Below are 23,599 nucleotides of genomic sequence, written 5' to 3'. Positions count from 1 at the left end.
TATATATAATTTGAACTGGTAATGGAAATTACGGGAAAACGGTTGAACGGATTTTAATGAGTGACCTGTCATTTTGAAGCTTGGCATCCAAGGATTTTCAGAAAAATAGTAACTTTCAGTGAAGCGTTAGTTTTCCTACATAATTTTCCTATTTTCCAAAATCCATCTTTCGTCAGTTTTGAGAACTAATTGCATTTCAGCACGAATGATGCTCGCTTCGCTTCTATAGAGAAGCGAAGGGAGCATCAAGTCTCCCGTGATTTGAGTATAAAACAAAACATACACTATAATAAACAATAGGCTATTAAACGAAGGCCAATACCTGCAGGATTGCTTAGATATTTAGAGGCCAAATTCAATTGGTTATTAAAAACTTCGAGACTTACTAAAAATAATTTACAGGCCTGATTCTGCGGTGTGTAATTTTCTGAGTACAGTGTGTATTGGATATTAAAATCTACAAAACTTGAAGTGGTTTGATGACATTATTTCCATTAGAATTGAAATATTATTATAGTTAATGCCATAATGACACTATTTTTCATTAATTATACATATTAATTCTATATTCTTGATATGAAAGTAAAACGTTTTGGAGTTATATAAGTACATGTAGAGAATATCTTAAATTAAATCTTCATTTCTATTGTTTACTGAATGGCGACTATGTAGTATATATATATATATATATATACATATATATAACTTATGTAAGATAATATTGTTATTAAAAATCAAATGTTTTATAGTTATTAATCAAGTGGGGTTGGGTCTTTTTCATATACTTAATGGCGGTGTGGTGTAGATATTTATATGCGTCATTCTCTCCAGTATTGGCTCGAGAGAATGCAAAAATTACAGTTTCTAAGAAAAGACCAAAAGGTATTACTTGATAAAATAAGTCTTACAAAATTATGTAGTCTCACCATCATTTCAGGAAGATCTCTTAGCAGGATAAAATGGTTTTACCCTTTACATTTCAAGCTCTACATGCAGCAGCTATACTAAGATGCTTTGTCCATTGATTTAACTAAATTTTCTCATCAGAAGTAATTGCTAAATTACTATAATTTGGTTTAAGAGACCATTACTTGCTTTCACCTACAATCCACAATGACCAGAAATAGCTATTGCTTAACTCCCACATGAAAAACTCACTGATCGTCCTGACATTATTACTCGCGTTGAAACTCAAAAACTGAAGGTGGATAGGTTCAAGAAAAAGTATTTGGCATAACAAAAACATTCAGAGGGAGTATGTTTCATTATTACGGAAGGAAATAACTTTCAAAATGTCTGGTATTCTTCATTGAAAATAAATCTGAAACATTTTTATTTGAACGTCTAATGAACTTAGTTTGCAGCATTTGCTGCACAAGCCATTACTTTAATTGAATTACCAAGACATCTTAAATATCTTTCAAAATGAATAGTAAAATTTGATATATTTTGTGCGGCCGTTTGCACATTTTCTACTCATATTATTGAACAGAAAACAGGTTAAAATTATGGTGTCGTTAGTGAGACCATATCTGAGGGAGCATACAACACCGTGGCTGACTTGTGGGGTCGCTGATGAAATATGGGTACTGTACTTAAAAAATAGGCACATGTAGATTGATTTCGAAATCTCCTCTGTCAATTAGTTATGTGACATGAGATTGCTTGACACTGAAAAGTGGGAAGCGCTATCCCTGCAGTCTGTGAGTGGTTTGGTCGGCGGCACTGGCCAATGCTGCATAACTAGTCTTGCGGTGCCGTGTCTTGTCCCAGTTGGATTGTAAACCGAGACTTGCAGGTCTATGTGTTAGTGTAGCCTCCCTGCTGCAGTAAGGTGGTCGTACTGTTATTTATGAAAGGGGGAGAGCTGTACTAATTAGAAGTTGGGAGTTGTTAACTGTGTTTTGTTTTTGTCACACTTTAACTTCACTGAAAGCAGCATTAAGAGTCTGCATTCCTGCTGCCTCGCATAAGCTCTACGGTTTCAGTATTCAGAAAACTTTAAACTAGTATTGCTGGGGAGAAATCGCGTACGGATGAAGCTGTGCTAGCTGCAGAATTTCCATGACGGTTCTCCTCCATTCCTCATCGCTCGGAGGAATAGAGGAAAATTTTTCCCTAAAGAGAAGAGCGATTTTTAATTCTATTTATTCATCCGTTTTCTGTTTATATTCCCCTCTATTTTCTCTCTATTTTTCAGTCTATTTCCCCCTATTTTCCCTCTTTTTTCTGCCTTATTTTCCCCCTCATTTTCTCATCTATTCTCTTCTGTTTTCTTCTTCTATTTTCTCTCTATTTTTTCAGTATTATTCCTCTATTTGCTCCTGTATTTTCCCTCGATTTTTTACTGTGTTTGCTCCTCTGTTTTCTTACGCTTTCTGCTCAATTTTCTATGTTAAACCTCAATTTTCCCCTATATTATCCCCTCTATTTCCTCTCTGTTTTTCCTCTATTAAATTAATTTGTGTTTCATTTAACGTCGCTCGCCTGTGTGCAGGAATTTTGTCCCGCAAGAGTTCTTTTACATGCCAGTAAGAAGATCCTATAGACATTATTAAACATAACTGTAGCAACAATCAGTGGTATTATTAACAAAAATTTCTATATCATACTTGCCTAAGAATAAATTTTTGGGGAAATATAATGGTAAGTCGACAACTAATGAAGCATGCACAGTTGAGATTATACATTAACTACTATTAATTATGCTGTTATTTAATTTTAAATATATGGTTCAACAATAATGAATACTATAATAAATCATGTGAAATGGACTGAAATATCAACTGTTACCATATATGATACATAGGCCTTTCCAAACTTTGTTTTTGCAATTTATCAAAATTTTCCTAATGGCACTTACCATTGTCTTGCCTCAAGGCACAGAATTCAGTAAGCACATTTTCAAACAGAAAAGGCAAGCAATAAGACAATAAGCAATTCCGAAGCACCGGAGACTTCGTATCTTTAGATTCCCCAACTATATAGAGTGAATTGGGGGGAGATGACTAATCGGGGGAAGATACTTATTTCTTTGTAGTTTCACATTCTTCTAAGAGACAACGCTACGCGCATGTCTTCATGATCACTGAGACATTTCATTGTCTGTCGTGATCTTGTGAGAAGAAGAAAAGCAAGAAAACAGCTCATTTTTCTGCTATAAAATAAATTGATAAGGTATGTTAAAATGTTAATATAGGGGAAACCCGGGCAAAGCGGATAAGCTAAGTACAAGCAATGCCACAGGTTATATTTTGGTGCTCCCGAAATAAAACCGTCATGACATTGGTTGAGACACATGTTGTCCACATATATAAAAAACAGAAATTCGTTTCTCGTACCTACGGACAGTGATATGATTTGAGAAAGGAAATATAGTTAATTATTCGCTTTGCCCGGGTACACGGGCAAAGCGAATAATTAACCCGGGCAGAGTAAATATCCCTATAACATTTGCACATTTCTATTTAATTTTTATTCACTGATAATAAAATTAAATCAACACATACACACGATGTTAATGAGTTATATTAGACAATAGGGTATGTTATTTACAGCCCATTACAGCACGTTAGATTAGTACAAAATACAAATTTGAAAAAGTCGACGTTTCACTAGCACTGAAGACTTGGATTTCTTCTGCTTTTGCTCCTGCCCATAAGTTACTTCTCTTTCAACGTTTTTAATCGATATTGATGTAAGAACTTCAGAGCGCTGACATTTTCTTCGTTGAACTAGTATCTTTCGAGCATCCACTTTTGGCACTGGTCTAAATCAAAAGAACTGACTTGGATTCTCTTGCTGACGATGTTGAGGGTTTTGGTGTAACCGGAACTGAAAATCTGAGTGTAATTGATGTATTGAATATTCCTTCAATCTCTGAAGAAACGACATCACAGAGGTGGTTAATTCTGAGTGAGCATCAAGTGTTTCTTCAGTCGCTGAAGAAGCTGGCACCGCAGAATTTGTTAAATCTGAGCCAGCTGTCGTTTCGCTGATTTCTATCTCAAGTGGGCGATTCTGTAAGTTGATCTGGAGCAAAATATTCATCAACAAACATATTATGGTTGTATTGCCAGATAGCAGAACCATTGATTGGAAGATTTTATTTCTTCAAGTGCTTCCTTCATGGCTTCTGCAGACCATTTGGCTTGTTCCGTCTTCCTCTTGAAAAATTAAACCATCTGAAAACACATTACGACCTTTCAAAGTAAAAATTAAGATCAGTGTTACTGGTTTATAATTTAATTAGTATGACTTAATGCCTCCACTATGTAAAATGATCTAACACGCTTCATTACAATAGACAAATACATACAAAAATACAGCTAACACTTATATAGTCAAATAAAGGTGGCAGGGCAAAGCGGATAAGTTATACACTTTGCCCTATTCACTTTGCCCGCAGACGCCAATTCGCTTTTCATTTAAGGTTATACAAACATAAACGTCAATAATCTTCTTCGTAAGTACGGCACTTTAGAAGTAATTGTATCGCCTATATATTACTATCACATAACAAAAGTTTCTGCAGTATTGTGTGTTGTACATTTGTTTCTCTTACCTTGAAATATTTTAAGAAAACAGTCAATTTCCTTCAAACACACGCTGACTTCTTCTCTCACTAGCTAGAATGACGACAAGTCAGTTCCAGCAGCAAAATCTGGTTGGGATTCTTCCCCAACATGGCAGAAAGCGCTACCTGTTGGCGTTTCTAAGAAATAGGCATTATTCTCTTTGCCCGGGTTATTCGTTTTGCCAGGGTCTCCCCTATCCTTGAATTCGTAATAACTGTCAAACCTTTGTAATGGATATTGTAGTAAAAGTTCTAAAGTTTGTATTTTTAATAACCAATGACCCTGTTCCGCCATCTTAGGTTGCGTCACAGCACTAGGCTTCTCATCCCGATACTTGGGGAAGATGATCACTTTCTTTCGGGGTGAGATGGCAATTTGTTGCAAGAGTTTTATTTTTTGTTTTATTGCAGAGAATGTGTGAACATTACTTGAGATCATCTGATAGAAATCAGTGGATTGAGGACAATCTTCAACTTGTGATGGAACATGTTATAACAGACGGTATGAACTGTTTTAGAGCATCGCAAGCATACGGGATTCCTCACCGTACCCTTAAATTCCGCCTAAAAAGAATGATGACAAAAAAATGTACTGGATTGAATTCATTGTGTGCAAGAAGTGATTTCACGAGTCTTGCACACGGCAATCAAATATGTGCAATGACTGTGTTGCTAAGTAGTAATAAACGAGTGAAAAAGTGTCCATGAGTTTTAGATTAAGTTTGTTATATACATGTATCAAATCAAATTCAGGTAAAATACATATATCAGGAAATGTGTTAATTGCACTTTCGATCTTACCCGTCTATTGGGGAAAGCTGCCTACAGTGCAGGCAAGAAGAAAACCTGTATCTATAAACAAGGTAATTAATGTTTTCTGTTTTGTACCAAAAATATAGTATCTAAAAACCTTCCAGACTTTCATATTTCAATATGAAATTCGAAACTAAATGAACAGTATCTTAAATTTTCAATCAAAGAAAAAGTCAGGCATCTTCCCCCGATCCACTCTATGATAAATGCAGTATTTTGAAAGTCTCATATATCATATTTGTGATTGTAGATACAAGATGCAACAGAAAGTGACATTTTGACTTTATTCATTGTCAATATGATATTATCCTTCGTCTTGAGAGACCCATCATGTCTTCCACTCATGCGAATTGCACACCTATATGCTATTCTTTTTCTAGTGTCAAGAATATAATGCGAGGAAAACGTTTGAGATTTCCCTTCGTTTGATAATAAATTTATCCTTTTGAGAGTTTTGATGTAATTTTTGGCTTCTATGCCTGTGTAGCAGATAACCTTTTAAATAATGTGTTATTATGATTAGTTAGTTTGGGTAAATAAGATGGAGCAAAGCTGAGTACGCAGCTTTGTTCATGTAATTCCGTACATGGATTTACACAATTTTTCCTTCAATAACTTTCCACATGTTACTGTGGGAGATAAGCTACATGTGTGTTCATGAAAATGAAATGGTGATGGCGATAGTGGTAGTGGTGGTGGTGCTACTCCTGCTGTTGCCGACGATGACGACGACGATGGATTGGTGGAATGCTAAACAAGCAAATGATGGTACACCGCGAAAACCTACCCCATTTATGTTTGTTCAATACTAATTACAGTAGACTCATAGGACTCTGAGAGCGGTTCTTGGATGTGGAAAGCCGACGTCCTAGCCGTTCGGATAACACTACAGTTTTGTATAATAATCATAATAATGCAATCCGTAGTGCTACAGCCATGAAGGGTCAAGACCGGACAGTCGTTCTAATGGCCTCACGTCCACGTGCCTCAGCAGAGATGAACAATCATCCAACCAGAACGGTGATAACGTGTAGTCAGCACGATGATCCCCAGTCGATATAGCTGACTTTCGAAACCGGAATTCGCCACCTATCACAGCTCCCTAAATTCATCACGATACTAGGTGTGCACCGGTCCCATACCTCGCCGGAATTTCATGAAGAAAAAGTTCTTTCCTATGAGGACTCCAACCATAACTCATTCCGTAATGAGACTCCTTAGACCACAACGCTACAGTAAGGGACTGCATAATATTCATGATTTCTGAAAATTCTATCAGAGGCATCGCTAGAAGAGATCACGATTCTCTCTGCGAAGAAGAATAAGCCATTCTTGAGTTTCTATGTCCCCACTCACCTGATATGGAATGAGATTGACGACTTTTACAGGACTCTGTCAGGCTCATATTTTAATATCGTCTGCACTAAGTTGAGCAAAGTGCTTCTTCCATTCTATTTTCATTATCGTTTTCCATTTGTAATAAAGAATAAGGCAAAAAGTCGGAATCTAATTGCTGCTCCAAATGACTTGGGTACATCTCACTCCAAAAGTTTTAACGAGACCTACTTACATTCAATTATTTTCTTTGCATAATGGAAATGAAACGGAATAGAGTGTTCTATTTTTCGTGGATGGAAACGTGATGAAATGTCTTTCAGAAAAATATTTTTCTCATATCTTAAAAATAAAACGAACTTTCACATTATTATTATTATTGGGAACAGTGCTACGAGATTAAAAAGGACTCAATCACGGTATAAGATTAGTTCTTAGTTATTATTGGTTTTGAATTTTTTATTGAGATTCAATAAAAAAAAGAATGCGCCCAAATACAACTTACTTTTCGATGATATTTAGTCTTGTATATTTCACTATTAAACTGATCCCAAGAGCCGGCTATCCTCACCTGACTTTTTCATGGTTTTTCAATTCTCTTCATGCGAATACTCAATAATGGGATATAGACCTAGTACCAATTAAAAGGGCCACGACTCTCTTCCTTCTCAGGCCTTAGACCTTTAATAACACACTTTCGTATGCCATCTTCTCATCTCCCGAGGCAAGCCATCTTTCTGAGACCGAGAACTATCAGAACTGGTTATGTGCTGCCTTAAATCGAGAGCAAGAGCATTAGAAGGAACTACTGAAGAGAGGAAATGCCTGAGAAAATAAATATAATAATAATAATAATAATAATAATAATAATAATAATAATAATAAAAGCATGTAATACAGAATGTCAAAATGAATTTTTAATTGTGAAAGGATAGTATCCTATTATTTACGTGGTAGAGTTCGAGAAAAGAAAATAGTTCATAACATTTCCAAAGAAAACTTAAATAAGTATATGAGTAGATCTGAATTTTATTTGATATTCTGGATTCCGATAAGTAATTGACTATATGAAGAAGTAATTTTGGATTATTATAGCGATGTACCGAAGTACATATGATATTTCATCATCAAATGCTGTTCGGATTAGGCCGTTGGGCCTGTTCCGTCTCCTGGATTCAGCTGGTCCCTCCAATCCTTCTGTCTGCCGATGTTTCTCCTTCCTCTTGGTGTGTAGTTTAGGATATTTTGTGGTATTCTTTCTGGAGACATTCTGATCACATGGTCGTACCAACTTCTTCTGTATGTATCTAGAATTGTAGTTATGTTTTGTATTTTTAATATGTTGTGAATAACTTCGTTTCTTTGGTGATCAAGAAATGTATAACCTGCTAGTGGCCTTAAGAGTCGCATCTCTGCTGCTTTTAGTCTTCTGATCTGCTGTGTGGTGAGTGTCCATGTTTCAGAACCATATAATAGTGTTGGTACGATTAGTGTTTTGTAAAACATATGATATTCCCATGCAGGAATTCTGCGTTATCATATGATGAAGGATCGGTGGAGCAGAAAAAAATTCTCTCCGGCATCGGGATTCGAACCCGGTTTTCAGTTCTACGTGCTGACGCTCTATCCACTAAGCCACACCCGATTACAATTCCGATGCCGGATTGAATCCTCTCAGTTTAAGCTCCACCTCTTAGTTTCCCTTTAGTGGCCAACTCTCAAAGAATGTGTCACAGATGTGTGACAGTGGCACAATGTCCAACACACTAATGTGCAGAGGTGCACTCATTACAAGTGACTAAGTGGCCGGGATCCGAAGGAATGAGCGCGGTCTTAAATCACTAAGTGATTATATACACATATCATATTATAGCGATGTACCGACGTACATATGATATTTCCATGCAGGAATTCTGCGTTATCATATGATGAAGGATCGGTGGAGAGTCAGCACGTAGAGCTGAAAACCCGGGTTCGAATCCCGGTGCCGGAGAGAAGTTTTTCTCCGCTCCACAAATCCTTCATCATAAGTAATTTTGGAGACAATATCAGGTGATAACTTGAGAAAAAGTTTTGAATTATAATATAATTAGGCTATTCTCATCGCTTTCCTTTCAGTTCTCTTCTAAAATTGTTTTAATGCGAATTCTTCTATTTCTTTTCTATTTTGTTGCTTAGATCAAGTTTGATATGCTCTGATACTTTTATATTTGTTACTGTACTCAATAATTTGTTATTGTTCTGAAAGTTTGTTTGAAAATTGCCAAAATTAAGGTTCTTTTATGCTTTAGTAGTTAGCCTACACTTCATTAGATTTCTAGGCTAATATATTGATAATTGAAGTATATATTCAAAGTCTGCATTGAAATAATGTAATTTGTAAAGCGTACCCTCCAATATTGTTTTATTTAGCATTCATATGTCATACTTCGTTCATGACCTCTAACACTTAACCAAAAGTTTCTGTTGTTCTCACTTTCTTTTAGATCATGCTGTGAATTCCGTGTTTCTTCTTGCTTTCGTCCTTTTCCTTTCTCTCGTGGTCGCAGGATCCGAATCACGATGACACAAATTTGTTGTTCAGCGTTAACCTATCCATACCATTGTAGTTTATTTCCGGTTATTTAATTTTCTGTGATGTTCTATATTCTATATTCTTTCTCATCGTATCATTCTAGCTCCTCTTCTGAAAGTGATTTACAATTTAATGTATTTATTTTATTCTCCTTTTCATTTGTAAAGCTTCATATTCACACATTTAATATGGTATAATACCCATCGATTCATATAATCTGCACTTCTTTAGTTCCTGTAAAATACAGCTTAAATACTATTAACAAAATAACGCCGTAATACGAACAGATTTTTTTTAATTAATTCACCATCATCATACATTTTTATTTGATAAAATGTGACTTTCTATAAAATAAAAAATATTTCCTAATCATAATACAACCCAATTTGAATAAACTGTCTATCCTCATTGTTCAGATTTTATGACGAGTTACGTTAAGTAACTGAATGTGAAGTGTCACTTTTTTTACTTCACAATGACACTATTTGTAACCGATGTTGTGAGGTTGCGCCATAAGCCTGTAAACGAACTGGTTTACATAAATTAATGTCCTTTGTGCCATCTACAACCAACCTGAAATAATTTATTGTACCCTAATTATATTTTTCTTGTATTCTTAATATTGTAGTTGTAATCCCTTGCTAGAGGAGAAGAGAAGGGCTGATGTCATTATCTCTACCAGATTAAATAAACAAACACTAATAGAGCGGCAATTTTGTGTGTGCGAAGCCGCAAATATCCTCTGGGGTAGACAGCTCTTTCGCTGCCTTAAATATCAAAAGAGAAATAAATGCAGAGGTGATATATCTGGAGATCGGGGAGGCCAGTTAGACGATCTATCTCACCTACTCCACCTACTGGGGAAGAGGTAATTCAGGAGATTAGCAACTGATTAGAAAAATGAGTTATGGCACCATCTTCTTGAAATGGTAAGTTCTTTGGATTGCAATAGCCATCGTCATCCAATCTACAAACCTTGTTCCAGTCAAGACACCATCGAAAAGTAAAGTTCATTTTCAATTATATCGCTCCATACATTGGCAGACAATCTTTAAGAAGTGAATAGTTAGGGTACTTGCTGTATGGGCGTTCTGTCTCCCAATACTGTATATTGAGTATATTGGTTTCTTCGAAAAAGTAATTTATTGTGGAACTGCCACTGAACAGCTGAACAGTTTACTGGGAAAAAGAAATTTAGTAGGGATGAACTATGTGTCTTTGTAGGGCACGCCACTCTGTACTTTGGGTAATTCCCGCAATTCTGGAAGTAACAAATGTATTCACACAACAGTTCATAGTAGCGAATACAAAATATACTTCTACAAGTTAATCACCAACACCATGCACATTGTGTCATCAGTGTATTTTCCCAGGTTGATACGGTTGATTTACAGGAATTCACTCCCACTATGAATTCTCTTCCTGGCAGATTCGTAGCTACTTACATGCACATTTTGTTTTAATAATTCTTGGATTACTTCCGCAAACCCTTCACTTTACTTGAGTAATCTATAAATATATTCACAGCATGATTCCGGATCAAAGTCTTAGCTACATCCATAAATGAAAAATAGGTTTCTTTAACCACTCCCATTCTTTTAATCAATTTCTCCAGGATGAATAGTTTTACAAAAGACAATACAAGTCGGAAACATCTTTTTTCTTCACTAACTTTATCTTTCTTCCTGACTTCTGTTTGCAAACGTGTACATGACACAGCGTGCTAATTATACTCTATTCTCTACTCTTTATTTGGAGGGTTAAGTTATTTTCCTATGTATCTGTGTATGTTTGTGCGTATTTGTGTCAAGTGTTAATTATCAGTAAAAAAAAAGTTGTGTCGCATGTTGGAAAAATAAACAGTTATACATATCAAAATTGTATCGTGAACTGAGACTAAAGGTTGTATATCAAACCAACAAGGCACTATAATACCTGAATGTCTGAAAGAACTGGCACGAAAGAAATAATATTATAAACAATGGTGCAGTTCTATTCCTGGTCTAGTACTCGTGAGGTACTGGAAACTGGAGTAGAATATATATTTACTTAAAGGATTACACAAGTGATAGATATAAATGAAGGAAACAATATTAGGTATAATTTCAAATGGAGATACTAGAAACACATGTGAAATTTAAAGCGTAAGGTTGAGTGAACATTTAAAAGAAAATTGCGCAACCCAGGAATAGCACGGAGCTTTGTCATAGAAGCCAGGGACAATATGCGAAATTGGAGGAAAATTTAGATATACCGAAGAAAAAATGGAGTGGCTCATCTCGAGATGTAGATAGCAATTGAAAGTCTTATACAACAGAGAAAAATAAGAAGAGAATATATTTAATGTTATATAACTGTATACTGCATATTCATTCCAGAGAACTAAGCTCCATTTCAAAAAGTATGTGTATCACTTTCGATTTATACTATTAAAGTCAAATGAGAGCGAATGGGAGTAGAAAAGCTGGGCTGAATATTTAATTATAGCTACAGTGACAATACAAGCCGTAGAATTAAACGTAATTACTGAGAAGTGTGGATAATGAAAACCCATTTTTGCTTATTCTCATTTCTAACTAAAGTAACTTATATCTATCAACAAAATAACACATAGGGTAAAGTAGGGTCTGTTGGACAGTCGGGCATGTTGGACACTCAGTACTTTAACGTGTTACCTCGCCACTTGTGGGCACCACATTCTGCTAGAAGTCAATGACGGAAGTAGCCCCACTCGCGACTATTTCCGTCATTGACTTTTAGCAGAATGTGGTGCCCACAAGTGGCGAGGTAACACGTTAAAGTACTGAGTGTCCAACATGCCCGACTGCCCAACAAACCCTAGTTTACCCTACAGCAAATAATCCTAGACCTATTAATTAATATTCATACGACACCTTCATCACGTAAAATCCATTAGCAAACATATTACTGTCAATAGTTATCGGGATCGTAAACTTACAGGAAACTACTGAAATCGGAGCCAATTTTTCAAGTGCTTGTCAGTTACACATATAATTTTATATCGGTAATAGGAAGGATTGCAAAATGCTTGGTTTACAGTGAAAGACCTCTCCTTGGGTAGAAAACTAGGATCGAATGAACGCGATAAAGATTATTAAAATATCAATTTTAAGTGGGTTACACTCTTCTTCAGTATAGTAGAAGATTTTGGTAAAAAATTAGAGTGAATAGGGGGGAGATGACTATCGGGGGAAGATGCTTATTTCTTTTTAGTTTCACATTCTTCCAAGAGAGAACGCCACGCGCATGTCTTCATGATCACTGAGACAGTTGAATTTATGTAGCCTGGAAGCTAACTCATTTTGCCACGTGTTCTTGTTGTGAAAAAAAGAAAAGCAAGAAAAGCGCTCATTTTTCTGCTATAAAATAATTGCAAAATTATGTCAAAATTTTAATACATCCTTGAATTCGTAATAACTGTCAAACCTTTGTAATGGATATTGCAATAAAGGTTCTAAAGATTGTATTGTTAACAACCAACGACCTTGTTCCGCTATCTTAGGTTGTATCACAGCACTAGGCATCTTACCCCGATACATGAGGAAGATGCTCACTTTTTCGGGGTAAGACGGCAACTTGTTGCAAGAATTTTATTTTTTGTTTCATTGCAGAGAATGCGTAAACATTATGTAAGGTCTTCTGATATAAGTCAGTGGATTGAGGACAGTCTTCAACTTGCGATGGAACATGTTAGAACAAAGGATATAAACTGTTTAGAGTATCGTAAGCATACGGGATTCCTTACCGTACTCTTAAACGTCGCTTAAAAATAATGATGACAAAAAATGTACTGAATTAAATTCATTGTGTGGATGAAGTGATTTCACTAGTCTTGCACACGGCAATAAAATCTGTGCAATGACTCTGTTGCTAAGTAGTGATAAAGGAGTGAGAAATTGTCCATGAGCTTCAGATTAAGTCATTTTTGCTATATACGTGTATCAAATCAAGTTCAGGTAAAATACATATATATCAGTAAATGTGTTAATTGCATTTGCCATCTTACCCGACTATCGGGGAAAGATACCTACAGTACACGTAAGAAGAAAACCTGTATCTATAAACAAAGTAATTAATGTTTTCTCTTTTATACCAAAAATATAGTTTCAAAATACCTTCCAGACTTTGATATTTCAACATAAAATTCAAAATTTAATGAACAGTATCTTAAATTTTCAATCAAAGAAAAAGTTAGGCATCTTCCCCCGATCCACTCTATCTTCTAGTTTATCTGTCTGTCAAGTTCGTCCATACTGTAATCTTCTTCACTAATAAAAACATTCATAAAGTAAAAATCCTAACAAAATCACCCTTCTTAAACACAACATTACTTTTCCGTAACAATTTACTTTCCATAAAGTCGTACTCATAAATTCTTCAAGTATATGATAGGAACAATCGTTGGTGAACTGATAGCTACCAGACCGTGCCTGACCATAACGATCATATTGACAATCCGGCAATTACTAGTCTGCACTAGGGAAATGGATTATATATCTGTAGTTTCCCGTCAGTATCTGATGATGAAAACAATGGTAATGGCAATGATGACAATGCCGGCGATATGAGCCGGATGTCTAAACTTCTAAAGTTACCCAGCCAGCATTTACTCGAAGGATTCAGAAAAAATCGGTAAAACCTCAACCATACAACTTGTCCCAACCAGGGTTCCATCCCGGAACCGCGAGTTTCGTAGTCAGGCACGCTGACCACACTACTTCAAACGGTGGACTAATAAAACAACACTTCATCTAAACATAACAACAAATAAAATCGCTCTTCTTTAAAAGATATTATTTAAATAGCTCTTTTCAAAAATCTACGAATAAAAGTTACTCTTTCCAAACGCCTATTAATAAAAATTGTTCTCTTAAAATGTACTAATAAAACATTAAATTATACAGAAGTGAATTAATTTATTCCCTTTTTAACATAAATAAAAAGTTTCTGGCGATGAGATGACAATGAAGTTAATTATTCTGACCCTTTAGAGGAAGTGTAAATGTCTGTATGTTAGGTGGGACCTACTTACTATTGAAATACTGTACACTAGCGGAGTTTTATAAAACTATTATTTTCGAGAAAAATTAGATTTTTTAGTTGGAAGACTTGTGTAATCACTTTGTATTATTACGACGGGGTGTCAAACGTACAGCTCGCGATATCATTCCAAATGGCCCTCGGCAAAATATGAAGTTTCTATTAAGTTCGGGTTTTTCAGATCACTCTACAGGCGGCCTCCCGGAACTACCGTGCCACCCTTACTTAAATTCCATTCCATTCATTTCCAAGTTTGGTCCTAATATAATAAGTTTTTGGCTAATGGATTACAGGAACCAAATATAACTGAATAAATGACAGAACAGGAAACCTCTTCCTTGGTAGGTAATTAATTAGTATACTACAGAACAACGCACGGTTCAAATAATTGAGTGAAATCTGCTATTTTGTCTTACATTCTGGCATCAGAAATAAAGTTCGCTCCTAGAAAAACGAGACTCCGCACCATGTAGGTAGTATTTCACTCTGAATCCAGCAGGTGGAAACAGCAGACGGATGCAGAAACAGTTTCGTTTGTCCTCGTTGAACGTGAGCTATGATGTCAGGTTTATAGTGTTATGAGCTTAAACCTGTATCCATGCTCACAAGACACAAAACGCTCCGCCTCTCAACCTGCAGGTACTTTAAAGGTAACATCTGACGATGATATGCTTCTCCAAGATTAAAAATGAGTCTCAGTAAAGAAGTGTAAAGAGAAACGTTGACAAGAAGTGTAGAGTGTTCAATGAAAATTCGTATTTCTTTTCTAATAATAATAATAATAATAATAATAATAATAATAATAATAATAATAATAATAATAATGTTACGAATACATATCTTAGTTGTAAATATATTATTTCTGTAGTAAAGGAATACAACGGAAGCACGATTATGACACTAAATATTGTAAATATTATGACAAATATATCGGTCAAGCTCGTGTTGAAAAAGTGGATAAATTAAAAAGTGAATATCCAAAGCAGCAGAATTGAATCGGTCATTTGTAAAACCACATGAGTTCACATTTTTACGAAAATGAGTTACCGGTACTATAGGAAGCACTATGGACAGACGCATCATTTCCAGTCCGATCATTACTAAGCATTATATAAAATCTTAAAATATTAAGTTCTTTCAAAACCACAGCAGTCCCGGACTCATGTGGCTTTAACGCATTTACTATCATGCACTTCTTTGTCAAGGTGTTGGACAGTGAGTGTAGTTCCAAGAGTTCTGTAGAAGAAAAAATAATCAACAGTGTCTGAAAGTAGCTGTACCAGATAGAATAGACATTTTAATAAAACTACGTCATTTGAAAGCAAAAAATGAACAAGATTTGTACCTGTGTACCTTCAAGGACTTGTAGAAGTACATGATATAAAGAGAAAAAGTCTTCAAAGAGAGATCCCAAAGCAAGAAACACCGATTTTTTTGGAGGGATAATATGCAATTTATGTTATTTTCTTATTGTGAACTTAATATATGCCTGTACTCATACATTACCATTAAACATGTGACACACAGGTATGAAAATTAATTACTCGCAAATAACTTTTTTAAGACGGGTATGACATTTTGAATTTAATTAGTGAATGATATGAATCATTTTGAATATGAAATAAAAGTAACAATATAAATTGATTGAAAACTGTATAATAATATATTTCACAATACAACAAACAATATACTCCATATTTCAGGATACTGGAGTTGCTATTATTGGTACTTGTTAAAACAACATGAGTTGTTATTATTGGTACTTGTTAAAACGACATAAATAAATTTAAAATATTTTAAGGTGATATGAATAGAGATAATTAACATACAATGCTTTTGTAATCAGACATACTAATGTATGGTTCTCCTGTAAAAATTTCTCAGACCTAACAGAAAATCCATTAACTATATGTAGTTTTTTTCTGTTTTTCTCGAAACTTATTTTATGTGACCCATGTGGTTTTACAAATGACCGATTCAATTTGTTTAAACAGGCAAAAGTCACCTAGTCTGCCGTTAGAGCATGTTTTACATTATCACATAAAATATCATGTGCATGAAAACTCTTCAGCGAGAGAGAGCTTTAGTAGTGTTTGGTTGCTGCTGCAGAATTAGTATGTCCAGAAAAAAAGCAATCCTGTTCAAACCTCAACCTTTTACAGCGCATCTATGATATTTCACGAAATTAAAAAGAGCAACTAATAAAACTTCCGGCTAGTTTATTGCGTTTTCTACAGCAGGTGAAGAAAGTACTGACACATAGGACGTAGCACGGCTAGCAGTGTTTATTCGAGGTGTGCAAAAATACTTGACCGTAACTGAGTAACTTCTAGAAGTAATACTTTTGAAACAGAATACTAGCGCAAATTATATATTCTCAGGTTAGTAGAAGTTATGAAATCTGTAGGACATGATTGGAAATCACTATCAACACTGATGGTACTACTTGTATGATGGGTTCAAAAATTATGTTGCAGCTAAATTTAGAGAGAAATTAGTGAGAGACACCAGCTGAAAATTTCACAGATGTGCATTGTATAATTATAATACATCAGGAAGCAATGTGTGCAAACACATTAAAATGGATCACGTCATGCAAGTTTTGATACAAATTGTCAATATTATTCGTTGTCCTGTTAGTAACCACCGCCAATTTACCACTTTTTTTAGGAGATTGGTGAACAATACACAGAGCTACCATATCATTTCAAAGTTGGATGGTTATGTCGGGGCACAGTATAAAAAATATATTATGAACTTAAAGACTATATTCAAATGTTCTTAGTTGAAATAAATATGAAAATCAAAGAATTGTATGACAAGGCCTGGGTAACTTACTTACTTTTTGTTTCAGTTGACATTACACAGCGCCTCAATTCATTAAATGTGATATTTCAGGGAAAGAAGCGAATTGTCACACAGCTCTATGATTATACTGAAACCTTTTAAAGCAAGCTTAGGTTGTGGGAAAATGAGATATCTGAAAATAACTCTGTTCACTTCCCATCATTAGAGAGCAGCATTGAAAATTATGAGAATATGTGCAATGTTACCTACTATGTAACATTTCCAACACTTGAAATCTTCATTTACTTTGATAGCTGCTGCCTTTACAGTTGATGTTGAAAGTCTTAAAAAGACATTTAACTTGAATTTATTGATTTCCAATGTGATTCAGTCTTTCAAGAGCAATTTACCTGAATTTCACTCAAAAGATGAAAAGTATTCCACGATTAAAATAAATGCTGCTTAATACTTCCATTGGCAGCACTTATTTGAGAACAATTTTTATCCCTCTCAAAGTTGAACAAATTCAAATTATGAAGTCGGCTTACGGATGAACATTTAAAACGTATTATGAGAGTTTATTAAGTCAAACATTTCACCAGATTTAGAACATCTGGTAGGACAGAAACGGTGGCAGACTTTCAGTAAGTTATATTCCGATGTAAACTTTTCTATTGCGTGCTCACATAATGGTGTATATCTGTTCTTTTAATGTATTATTTGTTAATTTAAGCTTAATGTATTATTTTCGTACCACTTTCACTTGTGTAAGTTTTTCTAATAAAGTAGCATTTATATGATAGCGATTTCGATAAAATATACAGGGTGGAAGGGGACCGATGTAAAAGTGTAAAGGTTACATGCATGAAGACACTTGGGGTGCATGGAGGTAGAACTACATGCTTTTTAGACCTCGGCACTAAAATGAGATGGTGTGGTCGGCACCACGCTCCGACCGCCATTTATCCCCGGGAAAGAACCGGGACTCAATTTGATAGGTGATTCTACATGTTAAATACAACAAATCTTTTATTACACTTTTTCTTCGATGAAGCACCGATAAGCAGGAGAAAAAATAGTCTTTGCTCAATGTTTGCACCGCTCTACTGTCGTAACGGTCCGAGAGAAGTGGCTGATTGCTATGCAAGCAGAAAGGTAAAAATTATCTCAAAATTTAATGTCTTGAATCTTTTTTGTAAATTAAACCGTTAGACATGAATTTAAATTGAATAATTGCGAAAATCGTTACAATAAATCTTTCAACGTATCGAATTGTCGCGTGTCTCCGACTGAGTACAGTCATCGCCGGCGTTGGGGGAGGAGAAGGTAAGGAGTGCACGCCGCGCTTGCTAGAGCTATTGCAGTAGCTGTGATGTTTCCAAATGTTTCATAGCAATATAACTATTTCCTCTAAAACGGCGAATGTTAGAGAAAAAACTTATTTAGATTTCCAGATCTCTCCTCTTTTGATTTTAGTGCAGAGGTTACAATCCACCCCTGTTTGGGCCTATAATCCCATACTTAAATGTTTTTGTCTCGATTGGCGGGCCGTTATGCTCTCTTTATTAGATTATATGGCCCACACAACTGTTTGAGTTTGACACTCCTGCCCTAAACTGTATTTAGTAACAAAATATGCTACTGCATTTTGGATCTTTGGAATAATCTCAAATGTTCACATGCCCGGAATAAACCTAGTTGTGAGACAATACTGCGATGGAAACCTAATCTTAGCTCCATTAGTAAGTACGCCTACTCCGTCCAATTTTGGAATTAGCTTGGTGATGAGTTTGCCAACTTAACGTTGTTCTATAATACTGCCGTTTTCGAGTAAGTACTCGTACAGTAACATGTTCATGGCATGAGATGAATCTTGTATTACCAGGTAGCTCTTCTGCTAGTGCCTTTTGCATAACAAATCTTACAGACAATGTTATACTTTTTTCGTGACACGAGAGAAATCCAGTTGTGTGTTAAAATGATGTTAGGTTTTGTCACCTTAGCGAAGTTATGCACTAATACATATCCTCAGTAAATTTGAATGTGTCCGTGCCTTAACCATTTGCAGCACAAATTAATTTTTTATGTTTTTCATATCATGGATCATAAGAAAGTTTCGATCATTTTTTTCAACATTTTAACTCACAATTTCAAAACACAGATGGCACCTCTATGTATACTCAAGAGGTAGTTCCTTGGTGGAATATCTGTGTCATAAAATTTAGAAAGAAAGAAAACGGTGGTTCTTCTGAACAACCACTATGCTGCAAAGGGTTAAGAAACCAAGCTATGAGTTACGTTGCTAGAGTTACACTAATTTATGTTCCTTCTTCCTAAGAATACGGACTCTGTACGGGTCTTTTTTACAATTCGCAAATCAGATCAGCAGTTGAAGTGACGTACCTGTGTGTGTTCTCTGGTGCGCCTTGAGGTGAGAGCTCTTAGTGTAGACCTTTTTGCAGCCTGGAAACTGACACTTGTGTATCCTCCTCTTAGAGTCCGGGGAGTGATCGTGCCTGGAGTGATGCCTGTTGCTGCTGCTGTTGTTGCTGGTGCTGGTGCTGCTGCTGTTTGTGCTGGTGATGGCCGTGGTCGTCGTCCCGCCGCTTTGCGTGCCGGCAGGGCTGGGGCCGGCAGGTGACAGCGGGGCTCCGGCGGGCACCTGATTGTTGCGAGGAATGGGAGGGAAGTGGTTCTGCGTCACCGAGATGAGCCGAGTGACGCCGGGCGAGCTCCTGGCCGTCAACCGCACTATGGCACCACTCCGAGGCGCGACCCGCAGAAGTCCCTGCCCCACCGAAACGTCCCCCGCACTGCTACTAACACTACCGCTACTAGACGAGTTGCTGCTGTTGCTGTGGCCTTGCCCTGACTCCGGGCTTGACGGCGGCGTCAGAGTCGGGAGAATAGACTGCCCCGCGGAGGACGCCCTGGCCACGACCCTCAGCTCCACCGGGTTGTTGTCGCCGGCGCTCTGGTGCCTCCGGCTGTCGCTGCTGCTGCTGACGGCGTCTTCGTCGTCGTCGTCCTCCTCCTCCTCCTCGACGGGCTCCTTCTTGACGAGCACGGCGCAGCTCAGCGAGCTATCCCAGGACACGCCGCTGCATGCCGAGCTCGCCGAGCTCATGCTCAACGTGTCGAGGTGGCGCTCGCTGAGGTTCAGCTCGTCCAGCGTCAGCGGGTCCACCACTTCCACCTTGGCCCACGACGCCGCCGCTGCCACGGCCATGGCCGCCGCGGGACCCGGTGCCGTGAACAGATTCCAGGGCGTGTCCAGATCGGTGGGCAGTTTCTTGTAGGACTGCAGCTTCGGCTCGTCCTTCAGGTATCGCTCCATCTCGTAGCACGTCTACAAACAGAAAGAAGCACTCTCCGTTATTTAAGTACGTTCCGAAACCTAAAATAATTTCAATATTAACACTAAACTATGTGAGACAAACGACTTTATTAAAGCAGTTAATTTCAAATTCCCTCCACCATTAGCGATGATTATTCTTTGACACATGGTATGGACTTCACATTTAAAGTTCGAAGCAGAAGCCATAACAGCATTCTCCAAATGCCATAACCATTATACGATCATCAAAGCTTAAATATAAAGCGATTCGTATACGGTGTTTACAACCGTTTTATAAAACTAGTATTAGTTTCATTACCTGGGACAAATTGTGTCACTTTCCTTTAGGAGAGAGAAAGAGATACGAAGAAGAATATGTTTGGTATGGAAAGAATTTTGGAGCTTGAAATTCATCCTGAAAAACCAAAACATCGGCACCAAACTGAAATTTGAAGTTCTGTAATCCCAGTAATGTTGTCTGGATGCCAAGTTTTGTCTCTGACAGAGCAACAGAAAACCCTGCTTCGTGTGTGCCAGAGAAAAATGGAAAGAAAAGTCCTACAGCTGAGACTACAAGACAGGATAAGGAACACCGACATCCGAATAAGAAGCGGTATGCAGGATGCAGTGAGTCTGGCGCTACGTCTCAAATGGAAATGGAGCGGACACGTGAGTAGGATGGACTGCAGCAGGTGGACGTATGGCTCGCATTGGGAAAAGAAATAGAAGTTGTCCAAGGAGAAGATGGTTGGACGTGTTCCGGAGATAGACTGGAGCGCAGTGGACGAGAACAGCGAGGGACAGACAGGCATGGAAAAGACTGGAAGAAATTACGAACACTATGTAAGCTGTGTATAGTTGTGTATTGTTTATACAGTTATTTTTGTGTGTGTTAGTTTGGATAGTTTGAGTCCGTGTATAGTTGGTATAGTTAATGTATTTAGTTAGTATACTTTGTGTGTTCAATTGTACGGTTTTTGTTTGTTTAGTTTATATAGTTTGTGTTTAGATTGCATAATTTATGTGTGCAATTTGCATAACCCTAGGGTTTTGTGTGTATAGTTTGTGTGTGAGTTAAGACTGTAATTATATGTGTTCAGTTTGTATAATTTTTTGTGTGTTTAGTGTGGATAGTTGTGTGTTCAGATTATAATTTATGTGTTTAGTTTGCGTAGTTTTTTGTGGATGTTTAGTTTGCATAATATTATGTGTTTAGTCTGTACAGTTTTTCATGTTTAGTTCGTATAGTTTGTATATGTGTTTAGTTTGTAAGTATAGTGTAAGCTCTCTTGGACTAGCTCCCCAAGTGTAGTAGACCTTCAGCTCACCCTACACTCCTGTAGGAGGCCATTGCCCATATGGGATTTCAGGCTTTTCGTATTTCGTATTAGTGTCATACCACTTCAGCTCCGTAACCAATTTAGCCTCAGTCTATTTTACCAAAAGGCTTTAGTTCCAAAATATTATTTTTCCAAACTAGTTTTTTTTTAAATCATTACTTTCTACACATAACTTTTCCATAATTATTTTGCAATATAAAATAATTAAAGGGGTGCAGAACTAAGAAGATTACTATCACAGTTTTAATTATATGATTTATTTCGAAGAATTAGTCCCATAGTAAAATGCAGTTTCCAGTTATGCTGCGGTAAAATTTAAAAGGAAATACTGTGCTGATTCTCTGTCCAATATAAAAAAATTTACCATCGTCTTTGTATCTCCTTTCTTCTTTTACAGTTCTCTTAGAAATGAGTAATACGGAAACCTCCTGATAAGTTGCTCGTTCTTGCCAGTCCCGATTTCACATTAGGGGAGGGAAACGTAGATTGGTAGGACTTTTTCGGCCTCGAGCTTGTCTTCCCCGAACAAAATTAACTTCGAAGTAATATGTAACTGGTATAACATCTTCAAGGATGTGTTCAGGCAAGTCATCAAAATGCTGATGCTTTTATTTCTCTATTTTCGGAGTCAATATACTGTTATTAAAGCTTGGATCCGTCTATACACATTTTTTGCATAATCCTAAATAAAATACATAGCCTAACGTTTTAATATACTATTTTTATGTTATGCATAACTTATTTATATTTTGAAATCAGGCGCTATTTACAAAACAAAATCAGGCGACATTTAGAAATGATATCCAAAATAAGCTCATTATAGAATTTCAGTGTAAATGAAAAAATGTTTTGATCGTAGCACAGAAAATAAAACTAATTCTTCGGGACTGCAATTTGAGAAAAAAAAATATATCGTTTTTCAGGCCGGTGTGGTACTAATAACATTAAAAAAAATTCAGGGAGGGGAAATTCCTTTTCCTCAGTTTGGAATGAACACAGGAATGCTGAAGTTGGAAGAAAATATCCAGAAGGGGAGAAATTTCCCAGCTTCTTCCTTTCAATACGAACACTGCTGGTTGGGTTTTTTCCGAGCTTTTCTTTCTTAACCAACTGAAGTAGAATTGCTGGATAACTTTCGGCGTTGGATCTCGGATTCATTTCGCATTTATTAATTTCGACTTCATCTATCATTTTTCAGTAGTAAGTCGTCGACTGTGGATGCAGCAGCATGTAGTACAGTGATTTGCATACATGTTATGGAATATATCTGAGAAATCCCAGTAGAATGGAGAGGCTTTCATAGTGGTCTTCGTCGGACCTCGGGCGTGGGTGATGTGCAGTTGAATCAATAGATGATACCAAATAGTGAATCATGATACCTACAGGAATTCGATCTTCAGGTTAATATAGGATGTAGCAGGATGTAATATCGTAACTTATATACAGATGGCATGGATCTGAGAAGGCTGCAGGAATCTCAAGGGGATGGAAGGGAGTTCAAGGGCTTAGTCGTGGATTCCGTCGGACTTGGGTGTTGTGTAGCTGAATCGATAGATGGCACCAAACAGTGAATCATGATGTTTACAGGAATGCGGTCCTAAGGACTTAAAATTATCATGCCTATTTTAAAGGAGGTAAGCACAATAAACCTCAGGCTGTGCGATGGGTCGAGAGTAGGAATTTTATATCGGATAAAGAAGCTTGAACTGAGGGACAAAAGGATGCACATTCGACAACAGAAGAAGATTCTTTACATTTCAAATGTGTTATTTATT

At 36.7% G+C, this 23,599-nt stretch overlaps 1 protein-coding gene across 1 annotated transcript in view; it reads right to left on the bottom strand.

The window, feature by feature from the left end:
- The window catches only part of luna, a 644,320-nt gene that overhangs the window by 496,827 nt on the left and 123,894 nt on the right, over positions 1-23,599 (bottom strand). Inside the window, exon 2 of the mRNA XM_069813127.1 lies at positions 19,551-20,496. Coding sequence (XP_069669228.1) covers positions 19,551-20,496 — 946 coding nt within the window. The remainder of the gene's footprint in view (positions 1-19,550; positions 20,497-23,599) is intronic.

The sequence above is a fragment of the Periplaneta americana genome, chromosome 16 (assembly GCF_040183065.1).
Source record: "Periplaneta americana isolate PAMFEO1 chromosome 16, P.americana_PAMFEO1_priV1, whole genome shotgun sequence".
NCBI lineage: Eukaryota > Metazoa > Arthropoda > Insecta > Blattodea > Blattidae > Periplaneta > Periplaneta americana.
The sequence above is the reverse complement of the archived record's forward strand: the minus strand, read 5'-3'. Positions and strand labels throughout refer to the sequence as shown.